Source organism: Sugiyamaella lignohabitans, chromosome A (genome assembly GCF_001640025.1).
Source record: "Sugiyamaella lignohabitans strain CBS 10342 chromosome A, complete sequence".
Lineage (NCBI taxonomy): Eukaryota > Fungi > Ascomycota > Dipodascomycetes > Dipodascales > Trichomonascaceae > Sugiyamaella > Sugiyamaella lignohabitans.
The window spans coordinates 4450707-4470957 of NC_031672.1; the positions used below are offsets into that span (position 1 = coordinate 4450707).

A 20251-nucleotide genomic window follows, 5' to 3' on the forward strand; every position below is an offset into this window, starting at 1 on the left:
GTTGGACTCCTACAATCATAAGCTGGAGACCCAGCACAAACCGGGCGAAATCCGCCGACTGAACGCCTTCATCATTGACACTAGGATTAATCCATCCAAGGTGTCTGAATATAAGACCGAAAATGACTGCCGGTAGCGGTTCTGAAATGTACATGCCCTCCTTCAAAAAGAAGGAAAGGACGCAGAACACCACCGTGAACCCGCCAATGCAAGCAGCTATGACATTGAGACTGGAGATATCAAGAAACTGAGCTCGGGGAAGTAGTATCGGGACCGAGTCGGTAATGGGAGACTTCATACCCCTTCCATGTAAAACTTCTATAAATAATTAATCAAAAGGGAAAAAAATGAATCACCTGCCAAAGTAACGACAGTCGTGATGTTATTATTGAAGAAAACTAGTGAATCAGCTGATAATATATATATAGACATACATGTGTATATCTTATCTTATCCAACAAACTACTGGTTCAAGCGCAAATGCCAAAATAGAGAATAAAACTCAAGAGCGAAACTTGGACCCAAAGCGTAACCGCAACTCTATTCGTAGCTCACAAAACAGATTAACTCAACAGTAATTACTCGGGTTATTCTGCTGTTAGTAATATTCTACTGCACTAGTTTATCAATTGTGAATATCTATTCTGTACCTTAGAGATAAGAAGAGCTGCAACATGCACGACCGTTAGATAGCAGTAGCCGCTTATAGGACTGCCAAATCTACATTTTTATGTTGACATTTCGTAACCAGTTTTAGTTCGCGACCTTATTTATCAATTTATTATATCAAAGTATATATGATCTCTTTGGTAACGATAATATTGTTCTAGAGTTATTCAATCCAGAATACTGGGCATCCTCCATTATATGAGTCATGTCACGTGACGGAGGTTAATGTAGACTGTGTGTTGAATATACAATTTCCTAAATAGGAAATACTGACAGTCACAGATATTTGCACTCAGAGATCATAGCCCGCTCAATGAGGATATGCGACTCACACTTGGATTGCAGCGAGTGAGGGATACTAGGTCTTGAAACTCTTCAACACCTTACGTTCGACAAGCCATCAACTTCATCGACAACAAAGATGCCTACCAGACATACTAAGACCAGAAAGCTTAGAGGACACGTTTCTGGTATGTTTAAACACAACTGATAAAAGAGATTGAGATGGTGAGGAGACGAAATGGTTGATTTTGTTGTGGGTTCAAATGTGTATTGTGCTTTTGAGTTCGTAGAATATGGCAGTGATTTGTGAATTTCGACAAACGATTTACTGGTATCGATCTATTAGGATACGTGAGACGACATATATCTTCGATATATTAGATTCAGAGCAGAGAACTTATTTTGTTTTGACGGATTGCTGAAAAAGTTTGCTCAACTTCCAGTGAGTCTCTGAACTTTGGTGGTCGATTATCGGAAAATATTTCATTTCGAATCCTCATTAATGTACATGATTCCATCAAGAAGTTAGTTCTCTTGTTCGACACAGTCAAGTTACTATCAACTTTACCAACAATCTTCATATTTCAGTAGTTGCAAATTTCTCATTGACTTGCATATTTCTGACACTGCATAACTTCCACGATTTTTCAATCCGCATCATCTCACTCTCCAACAAAAAAAAAATAACGAATCATATACTAACAGTTTTTTAGCCGGTCACGGTCGTATCGGAAAGCACAGAAAGCACCCGGGTGGTAGAGGTATGGCCGGTGGTCAACACCACCACAGAACCAACCTTGATAAGTACCACCCTGGTTACTTTGGTAAGGTCGGTATGAGACACTTCCACCTCCAAAGAAACCACTCTTGGGCCCCTACCCTCAACCTCGACAAGCTCTGGACCCTCGTTCCTGAGGAGAAGAGAGAGAAGTACCTTGCTGCTTCCTCTTCCAGCGCTGCTCCTGTTATCGACACATTGGCCGCCGGTTTCGGTAAGGTCCTCGGTAAGGGTAAATTACCTACCGTCCCTGTCATTGTCAAGGCCAGATACGTTTCCAAGTTGGCTGAGGAGAAGATCAAGGCCGCTGGTGGTGTTGTTGAGCTCATTGCTTAAGCCCATGTCTTATAAAAGTAACTAAAATTTATTTGTAATGTACAAGACCAATTACCGTACTATGTCATTCGCACCTTCGAAGGTATACTGTCATTTGATGTACCTGGGTGTCGAGGAAGTCTGCCTCCGGCGGCTGGGGCTCTGCCCCAGACCCCGTGGCTCCTCTCGCTACGGTCGAGTCGTTCCTACGTGGGGTATCTCAACTGAACAGAATAGAATGTTTATAGGTGTCGAGAGTAGGATGAGAACAGGGCCTGGACCTTCGGGGTATATAAGACCTGGTGGATAATAACTCGACGAGCCTGGTAAATGAGATCTAGTTTCTATCTGTTCCAACGCAGTTTATTTACTCCCGAATAGTTAGTAGCAGTACAGTCAACTTTTGAAGTAACTGTATTTTTTTGTAAACACAACTTATTCAGAAGTCATTGTATGCTCTGACAATAGATACAAAGAATAATATAGCTTCTAATCTCTTGGAACTGTCCTCAGTTTATAAGGTCTTAGTTTTATCGCGTTTATTATCTTTGTTGGTTCGCTTTTGTATCGAATTCGAATTTCTAAGAGGTATCAACTCATGAAGTCAATACAATTGCCTTAAACAAGTGGGTACATCATGTGGAGATTTGCAGGGACTTCTCATCCTCTAGCAATTCATTTTTCGAGACATTTCAGAAAATCTACATCAAAAGTTTTTTTACATACCAATTTGTTGCTATATTATTTGGAATTGTACCAGCAGTTCAAAAACCTAAATTATATGTAGTTAAGTCCTCCAGCCAACGGAAAGATAATGTGCATACACGTTCATCGAGCAGCCTTACAGATATAGAACATCGGACCAATCGCGGCTTTCTAAAGACATGTCGAATCGCTGGAATTTAAATGACAGCCAACCGGTTGTGATTTGTATTTTTTTTGTTGAGTTTTCGCGTGATGAATCGCGCTATTAGATTAAGGCCTTGTCAAGTGACTAGTAACTTTTCTACTCAGCCTATAAGCAGCATTCCATTGGTGAGCCGCTCGAATTTTAATGTTTACATTAGATCAGATCAATTATTTTTAAACTCTACAACGCACTGTCACTACAGTAAATTTACATCCAAACTTTTTAGGGGCAAGTTTCCTGCTCGCTATTATTCAAGTTTTGGAAACATGACTGAACCTGTTACTCTGGACACTGGTATCTGGAGTCCTGAAAAGGCCATCCCAGACAGCCTCAAACAGTATATTTCCCAGCTCCAAGCTGGAGATTCTACTAATCCTTCTCAGGATTTTAAAAACAGTCATCTTTTAATCTTTCTTCATATTATTCAGTTTTTGAAAAGAACTAAACGAACTGGTTGGGTCAATTTTGATGTTGAAGGGCCCGAATCTATTGCTGATCACATGTATCGCATGGGTATTATTTGCATGCTTACGGGTAATGAAGAGTTAAATTCAAGTCGATGTGTGAAAATCGCTCTCGTTCATGATATGGCCGAGTCCTTGGTTGGTGATATCACCCCCGTTGATAATGTTTCCAAGGAAGAGAAGCATCGTCGCGAATATGAGACTATTGTCTATTTGAGAGATCTCTTAAAACCTTATAATGCCAAGGCTGCTCAAGAGATCTATGATCTTTGGAATGAATATGAAAACATTTCCTCTCCTGAAGCTCGTTTTGTTAAAGATGTAGACAAGTTCGAGCTTCTGGTTCAAGCTTATGAATATGAACAACAACACAACAAGACCAAGGATCTTAGTGATTTTGTTCATGTGCGAAAGCAAATCAAAACCCCTGAAGTCCAAAGCTGGGCCGATACAATCCTCAAACAACGTGAGGGTTTCTGGCAAGGCACTCCACGACCTGTAACAAAACGAAACACTACTAACATTAATTCCTCTACCTCTAATAATTAGATTTCCTATTTAAATGCATGCTTTACCTCACTCTGACAATGAAGGCTCTGCCTCAAGGTCAGAACTACAATCATAATCCGAAGCGGAAAGATATGAATATAAAATAAAACGGTCTATTAGGGGGGTCATTATTTTTGGATCAGACTGTAAATGTATAGTAACACTCCAGCCAAGGATCATATTGTTTCAGACAGATAGCCAACTAGTGGGGAGAGGTCTGGATTTTCATGTCGATTATTCGCAAAAGCAACAAATTTTGTAGCATTAGAAATTGTCACGACCAAAGACAAGCGCAGCAAGAGTGTGTCGAAGAACGATTGACGCCAGTCCGCACGTCAGTTGGAGGGATAGCAATACTATAAGAAGAGTGTCCTCGCGCAGAGGACCAAGCCACACCAATGCCAAGTTGATAAGGGTGAGATTTGAAATTTCGTAGTGTTTATTAGGTTCAATTTCCCAAAGACCAACCAATCGTAACTTGGCCAATATTTTAAAGATGAGCAGAAGAGGTTTAGAAGGATTTTTTAGCGTGGCTCGAGACGGTTCCCGAAGACCAGTTTCAGCATTAAATCGTGGAAGTCGATGTCTAGGACAGTCTATGATTTTAAACAGCTGTGGTACACTGTACACAAAATTGAAAATCTGGGGAATAAAAAATAGCAGAAGAGTCTTGGAAAAGTGTCCCAAAATTCCAACTACTGCAAAAACCATTCCCGCAAAGTAACAGAAGGTGTCACCCACAAAAACCTTGGCAGGGAACCAGTTGTGCATCAACAACGCACTTGATACACCCAACAGCGGAAGAAGAAAGTATGCAGACAAGAGATGGGTCTCAGCAGCTGGATGAGTAGGATTAACAACAATGTACAGAAGATCGTTCAGCAGAATGCAAATACCAATGACAACTGATTGGCCCACTTCAAGGCCGTTGATTCCGGCATAGATGTTTATAGAGTTGGGGCAGAATATAGCCACTGATGCCATATACACATAATACAAAACTCCAAGATCAACTGTCGACGAACCACTGAATTGAAGAAATGGAGGAATTACGACTTTAGTTACTCCAAAGTCGACATAGTAGACCACTAGTAAAGGCACGGCCGCAATGGCAGGTAAGAAGAACTTATTTCTCCATCGAATATCAAATAAATCGTCAGCCATACCAAGCAAAAGCATACTTTGGAGACATAATAGTGCGCTTAGATACTCGGCAAGCTTGTTATGAGGGAACAAATGCATTGGAAGTGTACGACCAGTCAATAAATCAATACCTGGCTCAGTGGCACTCTCCTCGAAGCCTTGGTCTCTGTTACCACCGCCGGAAGTAGCGGTAACCAGAAATTTGTAAAACATAAATGGAATAAATAATAACATGCAAAAAAGATAAACCAACGCGCACACTGCACCCATTGACTCAGCAAGTACTGGTTTATCTTTCTTTGCAACATCTTTGCCAAATAGTCCAACACGAATAAATAGAGGTGCCATTACAGGTATCAACCAGTATGTAATCAGTCCACCCACCAGAGAAATTCCAACCGAACTTATCAGAGGGCTCCCTGAAGGATTAAATATTAAGGCTGATCCAGCAGCCAGCACCACGCTGGATGTTCCAATATTCTTGATCTTACTCATATTGACTCAATACACATCTACCACAAGATTCCACAAGATTCCACCAAAAGAGTCTTTAGATGTTGTTAGAGAGTACTCTATATATAGCTTAAAACTCTCTTCTTCTGGAATGCCCAACCTGGGTCTCGCTTCTTTATATGTGTGCTTTCTCAGCTGGATCTGACATATGGATCAGATAATGGTTCTCGAAGTGCGCTTGCAGCCGCGTGTATTTTACACGTGTAAAATAATGCACCTCTACCCCTGAAAATCTAATCGGCTTCCTGGTGAAATTGAACCTATATAGACTATTGGAATGGTACTACAGAAAATTGATGTGAATGGTTTATTGAAGCGAATTTCCTTATAAGATTTTCTTAATTGAAAGCTCCCAGGATATCGATCTTTCTGCCTCCAAAGTCAGCTAATATTAAAGTCCCCACTATAATTCGTGCTATAAGCTAGCGGCCATTTCCTGTGGCTCCGTCAGACTGAATAATATTCATCTTTACTGAGATGGGATTTTGAAGCACGTTGGCAGAGAAACAAAGTGAGGATCAGGTATCAATCATGATAACAAGGTTAAGCCATGAACCACTGTTACGATGACAAAAAACAAGACATCATACCCCAAATTATTAAATCTTGAAGTCTTTCTTTTCAATAAGCCTTCGAAAGGCATCTCTAAAAATCTCTAAAATAAACCACTTGACTATCATACAAAGCAACCAAACAATTTACCAAAAAAAATCCGTAAGATTGAGTGAAAGCAAATCATATCTGCAACAATTAAGCTGCGAAAAACACCATTAAATATAAGTATTTATGCTATTAGGGTCTCAGATGCAGATGATAGTTAACGTATATCAGGAAATGTACCTGCCGATCATTGCTGAAGGCATTTCGGATTTAGCTACCCAATAACTAATGTAAGATCCTGTTTTCAAGATGTACACAAGAGATATCCTATAGTTGTAGTTTGTTCATTAAATAGAAGCTAGATTCGAGATTTAGACAGAAGAAAGAGGTCACTCTTGCCTCAAAGTTTGCAGGGAAGTGACTATATAACTGATAAATTCCAATAACTCATAGTCATGAAGAATGACTTGGTTGGTCAATTTTTTATGGATATAAAAAATCTTTAGTAAACTCTTCTCAAGCCCAAAGCTTCCCCTGAGTTTTTACATATGGAATCTGTCTTATGAAAGCAAGTGACTTTTTATCCTTTAAACCGCCTCGTATATGCTTCTACAAGTTCAACGTGCCGACGATTGAACCTGGTCATGTTCGAACGATTGCAGATTCACAGTCACAAGTGGAAATTGCCTAATAAGGTAATACACCCAATACACTGAAAAGCGACTCACAGGAATCACCGAGCAGCTTCACAGAAATTTGGTCCTATAGAGCGATTCCACTGCAACAGTTTAGAAGAGAAGTCAACCTCAACACCAAAATTAGAAATGACTAGTAAGTTGCGAAATCAATAAGATTAAGTCGATATGAGCATGGAGAACAGAATGAAGAGACCATCAGGAGCTATTTCGACAAAAATTAGCTATTCCGGCTGTTAAACCGACACGATAGAAATAAGCATTTTACCTCGAATTTATTGAAAGAACAATTTATTTGCGTGATGAGTTATCTATTTTCTCGAAGTATACGACATTTCCTAATCCCCACGCTACTGGCTATTTATCAATCGAATGATTTGTGGATGACGAAATTACAATTTTCGAGTGTTCAAGTTGAAATTTGATATTGTCTGACGTGATCAGTTTGGGGTACACCATACTATTGTTGAAATTTATATGAAAACAACAACAAGCCAACCAAATTCAATCTGAAGAATCGATGAGTTTCTGTTTCTGTTTCTGTTCTTATTGCTAAATGTCGAGTCATTGGATGATATTCAGGGCTGTTTTACTAACATCATACCAGAGGGTACCTCCAGTTTCGGTAAAAGACACAACAAGTCCCACACTTTGTGCAACAGATGTGGTAGACGTTCTTTCCACATCCAAAAGAAGACCTGTGCCAGCTGTGGTTACCCCGCTGCTAAGACCAGATCTTACAACTGGGGTCAAAAGGCTAAGAGAAGACACACCACCGGTACCGGCCGTGAGAGATACCTCAAGCACGTTTCCCGCAGATTCAAGAACGGTTTCCAAACCTCTGTTTAAATCCTATCATCATGGTTCACTCTGACCTACAAAAGATTGGAGAAAAATAATAAATAAAATCTAGTTTTTGTTTACTCATGTGGCTATGTTTAAAAGAATGTTAAATATTTAAGACCGAAATGGGACTGAGGTTTCGATGGTTCATTTCAGGCCCTGCTCTGTGGGGTGCTGTGTAGACTACTCGAACATAGAATGAAGTTGATGAGTTGTATGTGTAAAGAAGCTCGCGAAGCGAGCACAACCGGGTCTGGGGCAGCGCCCCAGCCGCCGGAGGCAGAGAGAAAGAAAAGAAGATTCAACGGGTTCAAGTAGCGTACATGGATAAATAAATCTCGTCAGCCTCGGTGAGGGTGATACATTGTTCGAGGATATCACGGGAGCGGTCGATGACATCAGCGTCAAAACGGACAGCTGGTGACGGCTTGGACGGGTCTGGATACTCACTCAGAGCGATGCGAGCCATAGCAACTAGGTTTTCATGACCAGCATCACCGTATAGCGAACGTGTGAGTTGTGGTTTGTCGTCCGAAAGGGTCCATATGGCATGAAATAGGCGCACAGACGCGTTGACAAATTGAACACGGCCCATATCTGAAGAGTCCTGTGGGCATTCATAGATATCGTCCAGTTCATGAGATATTGCCTGTGTAAGAGTACCTACCAGCAAACTCTTGTTCACTAGTAAACCTACTCCTCGTCGTAATAATAATGCGGTGAAAAATTGGATGATGGTACGCCGTAAGTTGATTGTCTCAAAGGCGTTAGTTATGTACAATTCATAGTTGACATTGCTGTCGTTGTTGCGACCGATATCAAGGCCCTTGGATTTGCGGTGAGTCTGAATATACAAAGGAGTGATGGAATTTGATCTTCCAATGCTCGGACTGCCACTATAGTCGCTTTCTAGACCCGCAAATAAGAGGACTAGAGATTGCTCAAACTTTTGGGACTGTGATATATGACGAACCAGAGTGCTGATAATGAGCTGCTCTTGGTCTAGTTGAGCTTTAGCTCTTGATTCGACTGACGGTGTGTTGGGCGAGTCGGTCACAATGGGTCCCAACATGCCCTCAGTTATCGAGGGGATAAGCATTCGTAACGTTTTTACTAGAATGTTGGTTGTTATGTGATGTTGATTTGGCGACAGCAGAAGACTATTGATCAAACGGAATGGAATCGTCGACCAGCATGCTTTCGAAGAATTTGCATCCAGTGAGCATGACAGGACGACCGTCTCAAGAACATCTAAAGCACAAATCATGAGTGATGTTTTGGTCGCCTTTTCTGAATCAATTGTAATACATTTGAACCACGGTATTTCGCTCTCTGAGGGCAGCGAAAACGGAGAGTTTAAAGTTACTGATAGACCATGCTCTACAAACTGTACAAGCATTCGAATGGTTTCCAGTAAAATGCTTTCGTTTGAAATGAAACGTATTGGATCAGCAGCAATGGCTGTATCCAAAAGGTGGAGAACGAGATACCCAGCATCCAGTGGCCATTCATTCTCGTTTACCTCCGGGTTGGGTTCAAATCTCATGTATGTACACACGTCAATACACCGACGAAAGAAACCTAGGTCACTGTCGCTGGATTTCGATACAAAAACATCGTCAAGCAGATAAGTGCCTAGTCCGCATGCTTTGAATTTAATTTTATCGAGCATCTGAATTGTGGTTTGTGTACTCTCAGGCAACTTATGTGTCTTGACTGCCATGTAGAAGTCCATTTCAAGATTTTTCTGAATATAATCGGATGTGACATTTATAGTTTCGGCGGTAGATGCTAGTTCTAGTCCTGTTATCTCTTTTATTCGATTGGTTGTGGGAGTCGAGTGCTTGGACACCGACGCTGACCTCGGATGTCTGGCCCCTGGGTCTATGCTGACTTCATCGACCATCACAAAATCACCACCCTCTTCATCTTCGCCAAACCCTATATCTCTATTCCTGTGAGATTTCGACGGGCTCGATCTCGTGCTGTTACTGACAGGAACTCTTCGCATCTGGCGAAGAGCCTCTTGCCGTCTCCTTCTTCTCGAAGGTGAGTTGGGAGGGATGTCGAATCCATCTCTAAAACTAGCTTCGAGATCTCGTTTCACTCTCTTTTTGGAAGGACTGTTGTCTGGTGTTGTCTCCTGTGCACCATTAGCATGTGTAGAATGTCCTGTATCAGTCTGTGCATTAGTAGCAGACTCCACCTTTTCCCGCTTCCCTTTGGATGCTCGCATGGCCAACGAGACCTCCTGAACCTCGTTGCTCAAAAACATCTTTTCCACCCTGAGTCTCTCGACCTCTTTTTTCAGCACCTCAATCTGTTTCATATGATCGTCCTTCGACTTGGTCTGACTGGCAATGAACTCGCCCACTGATCTGGTGTGCTCTTCGTCTTTTCTCGACAAATTTGATCGTAAAATGGCATTCTCGCCAGTCATAGTCTGTATATTCTTCGCCAATGCATCTTTCTCTGCTAATGCCTATAAAATGTTAGACCGTTTCACCCTCCTTCTGGCGTCTTTAAATACAAACATACCCTGGCAAGACTCCGTTTGAGCTCTTCAACAGCATCTGAGCTACTGCCCCTATTCCCAGCCACTACATTCTGACTGCCCCTTGACTTCTGCTGATGCTGTAGCCGATCAAGCTCCTCCAAGTCAATATCATCACTGCTCAGGTCGAACGACATAGCGACTCGCGAGTAGTTCGCGTACCACTCGTGAACCTCTATATGCAGGTTTAAATTAACCGAGCCGCATCTTGTGGGGCTCCTTATCATGGCTCTTGGAGTCCTGCCTCCGGCGGCTGGGGCTCCGCCCCAGACCCCGTGGCTCCTCTCGCTGCGCTCGAGTCGGGCTTCTGGGTTCCCATTAGGTCCAATAATAGCAGAAAAGTGATATGATATATATATATAACCCATTACTATTTACATAGAGTTGACTGTGAGATTATATGCATCTGAAATAAATACCACAAAATAGCAAGTGATATCTACAAAGGCGTCCAACAAACGCACACACTCTTAGTTAAATCCCAACTTAGAGTCAAGAGTCTAGCAAAATTGTTGTCTTTTATCAAAGTGCAATTATTCACAACCGCCTGGTTGCGAATCTGCAGGGTCTTGTCAGACTCTGCAGACTTTCCTCGACCTGGTTCACACAAACCGTTTCCTTCCATCCCAGCAGTCCCCTAACTAATAGGGAACCCCCTGAAAACGACTCGAGCGCAGCGAGAGGAGCCACGGGGTCTGGGGCAGAGCCCCAGCCGCCGGAGGCACACCCCCAGACCCCTCACGTGACATGGGCAAGGGCACGCCTGATTTGAAATATTTTTTATATATTTTTCAAGGGCCTTCACATGTTGTAGACTGGAGATCAGATTACGAGAGCAACCGATTCCAAAATGTCATCCCCCGATAACAAACCAGCAACCAAGCCAGAGGAGACCGATCCTTCGTTGGTCCCCCAAGCTCCCAAGCCATTGAGCTCGAAAGACAAGAACACAAAGCGACTAATTGTGGTGTTATCCAACGCCTGTTTAGAGACTCACAAGATCTCATCGGCCGGTGGAGATAGATACGCTCTTCTCAACTGTGATGACCACCAGGGTTTACTGAAGAAAATGAACAGAGATATTGCTGACACCAGACCAGACATTACACACCAGTGCTTATTAACTTTATTGGATTCTCCTATCAACAAGGCTGGTAAGCTGCAAGTATATATCCAGACAGCCCGAGGAGTGCTAATCGAGGTCAACCCCAGTGTCAGAATCCCTAGAACTTTTAAGAGATTCTCGGGACTGATGGTCCAACTGCTGCACAGACTGTCAATCCGTTCAGTCAATTCTGAAGAGAAGCTCCTTAAAGTCATCAAGAACCCCATCACAGACCATTTGCCCACCAAATGCCGTAAAATCACTCTTTCTTTCGATGCAAAGGTACAAAGGGTACAAGATTACGTCGAGACTCTTGATGACGACGAGAGTATATGTGTGTTTGTGGGTGCCATGGCCAAGGGTAAAGACAGCTTCGCCGACGAGTTCGTCGACGAGAAGATCGGTGTGTCGAACTACCCATTATCAGCCTCTGTCGCATGCAGCAAGTTCTGCCACGGTTGTGAAGATGCCTGGGGTATCATGTAATGTAAATTAGTTTTCTCACGACTTTGTAACGCATATATCTAATCATATTTAATGGCATAGACGGTTGGGGGCGGGTGTGCCTCTGGCGGCTGGGGCTCTGCCCCAGACCCCGTGGCTCCTCTCGCTTCGCTCGAGTCGGGCGTGGTGATCCCCGAGTTTATATTTTTCATGTTTGATGGACTGGCTGGGACTGGTGAGTTTCTGGCTGGAGTTTCAGGTGCGAGAGGGCCATGCTGGGGCATATGTGAGCGCCAATTGGACTTGGACGAAGACTGGGTGAGATGGATATGAATTATAGACTGCCGTTCCATGAAAGTCGGAGTGCTATTGTCGAAATATTGGACCCAGGACGAGAATAACCCGAGAACTCATCAAGAAAAGTAGATGAGGCAGATTCTGAGTGCCGCAGGGTTCAGCCGATTATGTCATTGTCGAGGCGATCCCCCTGAGAACCTGCATGCTAGGGGTACCTGAGAGTTCGCGTGGTGACTACGACCGTGGGTCGGTAATTTTCTGAACTTTATTTATAATTATAATGATATTATGATGCCATATGCCAAGTGGCCAAGAAATAAGCCTGCTTATGAGAAACAATGTTCACATTAAATCGTTATATGAGAGACATGTGCCTATAATTATCTCTTCTATCTTACTATCACTATCGGTGGACATGACGACTTTATCTCGTTAAGGCGTATGCATAGAAGCGTTTCATATGCAGCAGCAAGACGGCAAGACCGACTGAATATAAATCTTTCAACAGGTTATACCATCGGCAATAAAGCTAAAAAAAAAGATAGATAATAGAACTACCCGTGGAGATATAGCCAGATTCAAGGTAATTGAATCATGGGACCGCAAAACCGCAACAGAAACGCATTCAAGTCCCAAAGTCAAAAGGTAACTTTGCTGCTATCATCTGCTGATCGCGAAACTTGACGCTCAAGGCAGTGCAAATCATACGTTATCCAAGATCCATCCAACAAAGCTCCCAAACCTCAACCATGCCCTCAAAAAAAATCCACAATTTCCCAAATACTCCAATGACCGCCCGACGCCCGACTCGAGCGCAGCGAGAGGAGCCACGGGGTCTGGGGCGGAGCCCCAGCCGCCGGAGGCATTCCGTTCCAGGGGTCCAAGTCAGGGGTAACTTCCGGCGCTAGATTTGCACCGAGGACCAGACGATCCACGTGGGATCGGTGCGGCGGTAGGGCTAGGGCTAGATAAGGGGAAGGCCAGTTGGGAGTTTATAAACAGGCTATAGCCCGCTTAGCCACCTCTTTTTTTCGAACTTTTCTCTGAGCAACCGCTGGCGGGAATATTTATTTTCGTAACTCCCAGCCTACTTACTTGACAACCACTTTTTGTTACATAACAACCAGTGATTTTTGTTGCGCCACCACAAAAAACCCAGCGTTTTCTGAGGTGATCCAACGGAATACAATCAAAAAAATCGGCTTCAAATTCTTTTGATTTGTTATTTGTCATACAACCACGTCCAAAGATTTGTTGAAGCCTTAAATAGGAAGATAAATATCTTTTTTTCTTCTCTTTTTATCACTTCCGTTCTTTGTTACGGAACATTTTTCCTTTCGTAAGGCCCGTTTTACTACGTGTCTTGATTTTTTTTTGCTCTTTGTTTTTCGCCACCCTGGCAAATTTTTGCTCCAAAAGGTTCTAAAAGGTTCCATTGCATTTTCTATTGGTGTTCTTGTTTTTTTCTTTCACTTGCTTGCTTTGTTTTTTGGGAGTTTGTTCTATTTCTTTTTTCGGGTTCAGTTCATCGTAATTACAAGATTTTTCTGTTGGGAGCATTGTTTTAACGAGTTCTGACTATATTTTTCTGTTATTTGGTTTTCTGGTGCTTTGTTTTCTGATTTTTTCTCACTTAGTGCCGCACAAGAATTTTTTGAGCCTCAAGCCTCACTGAAAATTTTCATTCCCAGCCGCCGCTTCTTATACCTGTAGTCACCTAGCCAACTGCACCCCTTCACCAGTTGTCTCGAGTGTGCTTTTTGTGAGTCTGTGTCGCGAATTTAGATAAGACCACACATCTACATTTTGTCCCCTACCCACACCCCCCATCTTCCCCTTTTAACAGCACCACCACCACTGAAAGAATATTATGGCCACTTTACCTAAACCCGCCACTTCAAATTTGGTTAAAGGTAAAAAGCATATTTCATTTCATAAAAATCCCGTGGTTGCTAGGACGACACCTGCTTCTGCAACTGGTGCACCCACTACTACTACACCTACACCTACCGGGGCTGCAGTCGCTTCAAATATTCCTTCTGCACATGACCACAGGAAACGTCTTCTATGTGAGGCGTCTCCCTCGATCATAGGTAGTTGTCGGGCCAACAAGCTTCGACGACTAACTCCCGGTCATTCATACTCTGAGAATAACGACGATGATGATGACGATGAGGACGACGATATCTTTTTTGGCATCTCGCCTTCTAAGAAGCAACAACCAAACGGTTTGATTCCCTTGTCACCTCCTCCTATTGTCTATTCGAGCTCTGAAGAGGAAGAGGATGAAGATGACGATGAAGATGATGTCGATGGTCACAATATTGCAGTGACTGCTTCGTCGAACTTGACATCCAACCCATCTTCTTTTTACCACAAGAGATCGAGAACCCTTTCTAACTCGTCGTTGTCTCAACATAGAAAGTTGTCTCGTTCACACTCTTCGTCTTCTGGCGGAGCTGCTCGCAGAATGTCTTTATACTCTGCAGCTGGCTTTGGTGGTGCTGCCGCTGGAGGGTCTCCCTGTGGCCAGGGAGGCCACGGCCACCACCGCCGTCGAAGATCGATGTCAGTCCCTGAGTCTGATCAAATCTCTCGTCAAAGATGCTTTGACTACCTTGTGTCGGCAATCGACGCAGTGTGGGCTCAGTACTGCGACTGTACGTCGTTTGCCGAGTCGGAGATCTATGACAACAAGAAACAACAGAATGGATCGTATCCATACGAATACCCCGAGCAACAGGATCTTCCTTGCTCGCCTGTAAGCCTCTGTGAAGAGGATATGGGTATGGACGAGCCAGTTCTGACCCCCAACACGGCAGTTTCCGAGCAACCCACCAGTGTTCGTCTGATGAACCTTAAGGAACGCTTGCTGAAGGCCAAATACTTTTTTGTCGACCTGCTAGAAACCCTCGACATGGAAAAATCGGCCCAGTTCTGGCACAGATGGGATCTTGTCAAGTATGCCACTATCGAGCTTGTCGAAGAGGCCGACGACGACGAGACCATTGAAGACGTCAGTGCCGAGCTTGAGGAGGGCCGCTACTACGGCATGAGATGCTAGTTTTGATGCTAGTGTCGCTCCTCGCAAAATATAAAACACTCATGACCCCCCTCTACAATACTGCACTGCCAGTATTATGTCTATATATAAAAATCTATTTATTTATTTATTATGACAACTTATTACGGGTGCTGCCTCCGGCGGCTGGGGCTGCGCCCCAGACCCTGCTGCTCCTCTCGCTACGCTCGAGTCGGGCTTCACGGTCCCAGCAAACTCCTGCGAAGCAGGAGCCACGGGGTCTGGGGCGGAGCCCCAGCCGCCGGAGGCTCTGTGGGGTTCATAAAATACATTAGTTGCATACGAGAGAGTGAGAAGAGGTTTACTCGGTGGGGTCGTAGCGGCCCTCCTCTAATTCGTCGATTTTGGCTTTCTTGAGGGTGGTGTCACTATCTCTGCCCTCGACGACCTCGACAACATCATGCTTGATTTTGTCCCAGTACTCCCAGAACATATGGGCCTTTTTCCAGTTGTACTTGCCCTCTGAGGCTTCGACAAGGTCCCGGGTATTCTGGAACACTCGGATCTCGTTTTTCAGTAGAGACGCTTCGTCGGTTCCTGGAGGGACACCCGGCTCGTTTTCAACAGGTGGTAGGTCGTTTATTCTGGTTTGAATGGTGTCAATAGCCCGGCCAATATAAGCGTAGCAACGTTTCTGAGCGTTGACATCGCCCATAGGCACGAATCCCGCTTTATATCCCAGTTTATTAATGAATTCCATGCTGTGGTATTCAATTCCAGTTGTTTAGAATTTTGAGGCTTTTGTCGATTTGAAAGAAAGGATAAGGAAGAAACAAAAATCACGAGGATCGGCTGTTAGTTATATATGACCCCGTTTTGGGAACGACCGGTTCTTATCAGGCAGTGCAGCTAACCGGTTTCTGGTTATGCAATGATCAGAACGGGTGATAGACGAAATTATGGAGGCTGGTCACCCGAGCGAATCCTGAATTAGTGGCTGGGCACTTTATACTTGTTCTGTAAATAACCTCTCCGTTCGATAGACAAACCGTTTCTGAACGCCAGAGAAAGTGAGGTTAACGAATCTGGGACCAGAATGGCCGGTTTAACTTGGCCACGGGAGGTCACTGAACCCTGTTCGCTGCATAGCCTTCTATGCAAGATTTAATTGACACCTGCAGACGCTGCGAGCTGCTGCACAATGAGGTTAAAAGACATTAGTTGATGACCCACTAAACCTTGGTATCAGGAGAGATAGGAAGACCCGGAATGCATAACGGAAGGTGGTGGGGGGGTGGAGTGTGCCTCCGGCGGCTGGGGCTCCGCCCCAGACCCTGGCTGCTCCTCTCGCTTCGCTCGAGTCGGTGCGTCGGGGTGCCGGCTCAGAGTGGGTGGTGAGCGAACTGGAGATACTTCTGTAGATCCAAAGAGGTTGGTATGGGTTCAGTGAGATATGCTGATCTACCAATGCTGGCTCAACGGTCCATGAGGCCCCGATATTTATTGCTACCGGGCTCAATGGGCTCTATAGTCTCAAGTCACTGGCACCTCGAATAGCTTGTCTCTTCAGACAAGATTTTGCTTCCTCTCTACCCCTTTCCAATGACCACAATTGAAGAAACACCAGCTTCCACTTTGAGACCCGACTTGAACTTGTCTTCTCACTATTTTTTATCTGCAAAATTTTGGCTGTCGTATCTGCCTCCGGCGGCTGGAGCTCTGCCCCAGACCCCTTGGCTCCTGCTTCGCAGGAGATTTACTCCCTGTATCTCCAATTTACCAGCAGTGATCGATTGGATAGTACCTATTGACTATTTTCTACTGTCCATTCTCGCTTGCAAGTCTTCAGCATTTTTAGCTTCTCTCAGGAATTATTGCCTTCCAGAGTCTCAGTTCCTACATTATTCGCTGTTGTAATAGCGCCCTTGGATCCTGCCTTCTTGAATTTTACACTGACATGACTGAGGAACTGGAAACATGGCTTGACCCAAAAACTTGACCAACTTTTGTTTGTACTACTCCTTGTATTCGTCTCTAATAAAACATTTCTAATATGCATACTTATTACGTTCCACAAGTAGACCCGCTCCGCGAGAGCACGAAATTTGGGTCTAAGTCTTTACCAAACCTAGCTTGTCCTGAAGATCAATGCAGACCGCTTCTATCTTCAGCCTGCCATAACTGAGACCTTTATTATCATCTGTTATACAGACCCAAATGCGGCATTGTACCAAAAACTATATCATAGTAAGTTATGACACAAACGTTTTATCCGTTCAACAGCTATCACTGGGGCTCACCGTAGAACAGGTTGTTCCTCATCCCATCGAATGACAGCCCCAACTGAAACACAGAGATCCACAGAGATCCCAATCTCCATTCACGAACTCCAGGGACCGTAGACGTAACGACTCGAGCGTAGCGAGAGGAGCTACGGGGTCTGGGGCAGCGCCCCAGCCGCCGGAGGCGAAAAGGGATCCCCGAACTAATCGGATGACAGAACTGAACAGGGGCGCGCGCTTCCGAGGTGTCAAACAGACAGATATTGGTTCCACACGAAATTGAAAAAGCAGCAACGAGCATCAGCACCGTGCGGAGCTCAATGACCGAAAACGATATTTGGCGGTATAGAGTTTATTTAGAGCGGAAGTTTTCCAAGTTTAGCGATATCGGCCGCAGTCTGGATGTGAACTGTTCAGTGGTTCGGTTAAAGGCACCTGCGTCATGCACGATAAGCACGCAATGATAGACACATATTAGATAAAGGATAATGATGATACGGTGATCCAGGTCAGACGCAGGTTGGGAACTCGGACTATAGCCTAAACAGGAAGCAAGGTCCGGTATGTTCAAACGGACAGTCGGGTTTAGTAATAGCCATTATATGTTATAAATAAGATGAATTATCTGATTAAAGTTGATTTCTACAGCTGGACAGTAACGGACCAATTCGACGGAACTGAAGAACAGTGAAGAAAACAGAATTGAATCAAACAAATCATTATCATAATAATATAATAACAAGAGATGTCACCAGCAGTAGCAACGACCCTTGAAACGGATCAATTGGTCAACGATTTCAAGAAGAAGGTTGGCTTTAAGAGAAACTATTCTAAGTTGCTCCCTGCCAATACATTGGCTAGATACAAGAAACATGGTGTTGATGTTTCTGGCGAGTACCCTGAGGTTCCCACTGAATATCCGGTTTTCCTTGAGGATGCTATCAATGTAAGAAATAAGGACCGTCCTCATAATGAGCGAGGTGCTTATGCCGACAAAGAGAAGAAGGCCCTCTTCGGAGCCGCTAAGGAGGTCATTAATCTGACAGCTAATATTGGTACTGAGATTGTTGGACTTCAATTGGCAGACTTGGACGATAAGCAAAAAGACGAGCTGGCCTTGTTAATTGCTGAACGTACTGTTGTCTTCTTCAGAGATCAGGACTTGTCTCCTAAGAAGCAATTAGAACTGGGCAAGTACTTTGGTGAAGTCGAGGTCCATCCTTTGGTACCACATGTTCCTGGCCTTGAGGGTGTCACTGTTCTATGGCCTCAACAAATGCAAATTGAGGGTGGAAAGGCTACTCACAAGAAGCCACTTGGAACTGCTCAATGGCACAGTGATCTGTCCCACGAGTATAACCCTGCCGGTATTACTCATTTACATAATGACGCTTTGCCTCCTGGAGGAGCTGGCGGTGACACTGCTTGGGTCAGCGGATACGGTGCTTATGATAAATTATCTCCTGCTCTCCAGGAGTTCTTGGATGGTAAGACTGCTATCTACAGATCGGCTCATTCATATATCGATAAGAAGAACCCTCTAGGTGGACTCAAGTTCATTGAGCGTGAACATCCAATTGTTAGAACCCATCCTGCCACTGGTTGGAAGGCACTTTGGATCAATCGTCACTACACTACTAGAATTGTCGGCCTTGAGCCTAACGAGTCTGCTGCTATCCTTAACCTTTTGTTTGATGTTTTCGAAAAGAACTTGGACATCCAAGTGCGTTTCAACTGGCACTCCAAGCCGTCTGCTCCTGGTCGCGGAACTAGTGCTTTATGGGACAACCGTATCAGTCAACATTATGCTGTGTTTGACTATGACGATGATGAGAGACATGGTACTCGTGTTGCCGTCTTGTCAGAGCGACCCTACTTTGACAAGAACTCCAAATCTCGTCGTCAAGCTTTGGGATTAGATTAGATAATTAACAATATACGAAGTCACTCAAGTCATGATTGTCTATGAAAAATATTAGTGTTGAAATACTGTTAGTCGTTATTTAGTGAATATATCAAAGCGCTGAATGAGTGTAGAATTTAAACTATTGAGATCGGCAAAACCCCACTTTATATGGCAAGACCCAGATCTTATCGTACATAAATACCTCTGTTACGTTACTAACCGAATCAAGAACCATACGACCATACTCTGTATAATTGCCAAGGCCGAATAAGATAAATTAACAAGATAAATTAACAAAAATAGTGGTGTTGTATCGTAAATTGCCACAAAGATTCAACAGCCGAATACTTAGTTTGTAAAAATGAGTGCACTGTTATAACTGCGTAGCGGGGGCGCACTGGGAACGTGCGTGAATCGCGTGCTAGCTGCCTATATTGGCCAATATACCCCCAGCTTGAACCTCCTTCTCAAACGAACTGTCATTTTATCTCTTCGTATACCAAAGAGCTACTGATAATAGAAATATTTATGTCACAAATACTAGATTTAAGATCGTTAATTTAATCTACTTTTTTAAGATTGACTAATTTTAATTTTAGTTTAATTAGGCCTCATTCACGTATCAATGCTCAAACGGGCGTTCAGGAGTGCATGTCCCGGCGGCTTCCTACGTCATCATCAAAGATTTGGTGAATACAGGGCTGATCTATGTTTGGTTTTCAGCATCACGGCTTGTGACCACATTCTCAAGTTTTTGACCATTAAAACTTTTGGAATCCGACAGTGTGACTTGTTTTTCAATTCGATCAGGAGGACAGTTGATTTCGCCATAGTTTTTGCATTTTGAGGGATTTCATTGTATCGCATTTGAACGCGGGGT

General features: G+C 43.7%; 7 protein-coding genes across 7 annotated transcripts; 5 read left to right on the top strand and 2 right to left on the bottom strand.

Moving 5' to 3' along the window:
• Positions 1-1714: 1714 nt before the first annotated feature.
• On the top strand, positions 1715-2065 carry RPL28 (ribosomal 60S subunit protein L28; the record flags this gene model as incomplete). The annotated part of the gene is made up of 1 exon (XM_018878317.1): positions 1715-2065. One exon carries the CDS (start codon positions 1715-1717, stop codon positions 2063-2065), a length of 351 nt encoding a protein of 116 aa, XP_018735633.1.
• A 1155-nt stretch (positions 2066-3220) lies between these two features.
• AWJ20_1439 (uncharacterized protein) lies at positions 3221-3967 on the top strand (the record flags this gene model as incomplete). The annotated part of the gene is made up of 1 exon (XM_018878318.1): positions 3221-3967. The coding sequence occupies one exon, from the start codon at positions 3221-3223 to the stop codon at positions 3965-3967; it is 747 nt and encodes a 248-aa protein (XP_018735634.1).
• A 4104-nt stretch (positions 3968-8071) lies between these two features.
• On the bottom strand, positions 8072-10201 carry AWJ20_1440 (DNA repair protein rad26; the record flags this gene model as incomplete). The annotated part of the gene is made up of 1 exon (XM_018878320.1): positions 8072-10201. One exon carries the CDS (start codon positions 10199-10201, stop codon positions 8072-8074), a length of 2130 nt encoding a protein of 709 aa, XP_018735635.1.
• Positions 10202-11165: 964 nt separating this feature from the next.
• EMG1 (Emg1p) lies at positions 11166-11906 on the top strand (the record flags this gene model as incomplete). Its single annotated transcript, XM_018878321.1, has 1 exon — positions 11166-11906. The coding sequence occupies one exon, from the start codon at positions 11166-11168 to the stop codon at positions 11904-11906; it is 741 nt and encodes a 246-aa protein (XP_018735636.1).
• A 2125-nt stretch (positions 11907-14031) lies between these two features.
• AWJ20_1442 (uncharacterized protein) lies at positions 14032-15225 on the top strand (the record flags this gene model as incomplete). Its single annotated transcript, XM_018878322.1, has 1 exon — positions 14032-15225. One exon carries the CDS (start codon positions 14032-14034, stop codon positions 15223-15225), a length of 1194 nt encoding a protein of 397 aa, XP_018735637.1.
• A 319-nt stretch (positions 15226-15544) lies between these two features.
• AWJ20_1443 (uncharacterized protein) lies at positions 15545-15943 on the bottom strand (the record flags this gene model as incomplete). Its single annotated transcript, XM_018878323.1, has 1 exon — positions 15545-15943. One exon carries the CDS (start codon positions 15941-15943, stop codon positions 15545-15547), a length of 399 nt encoding a protein of 132 aa, XP_018735638.1.
• A 2267-nt stretch (positions 15944-18210) lies between these two features.
• Positions 18211-19389, top strand: JLP1 (Jlp1p; the record flags this gene model as incomplete). Its single annotated transcript, XM_018878324.1, has 1 exon — positions 18211-19389. The coding sequence occupies one exon, from the start codon at positions 18211-18213 to the stop codon at positions 19387-19389; it is 1179 nt and encodes a 392-aa protein (XP_018735639.1).
• Between the last annotated feature and the right edge of the window lie 862 nt (positions 19390-20251).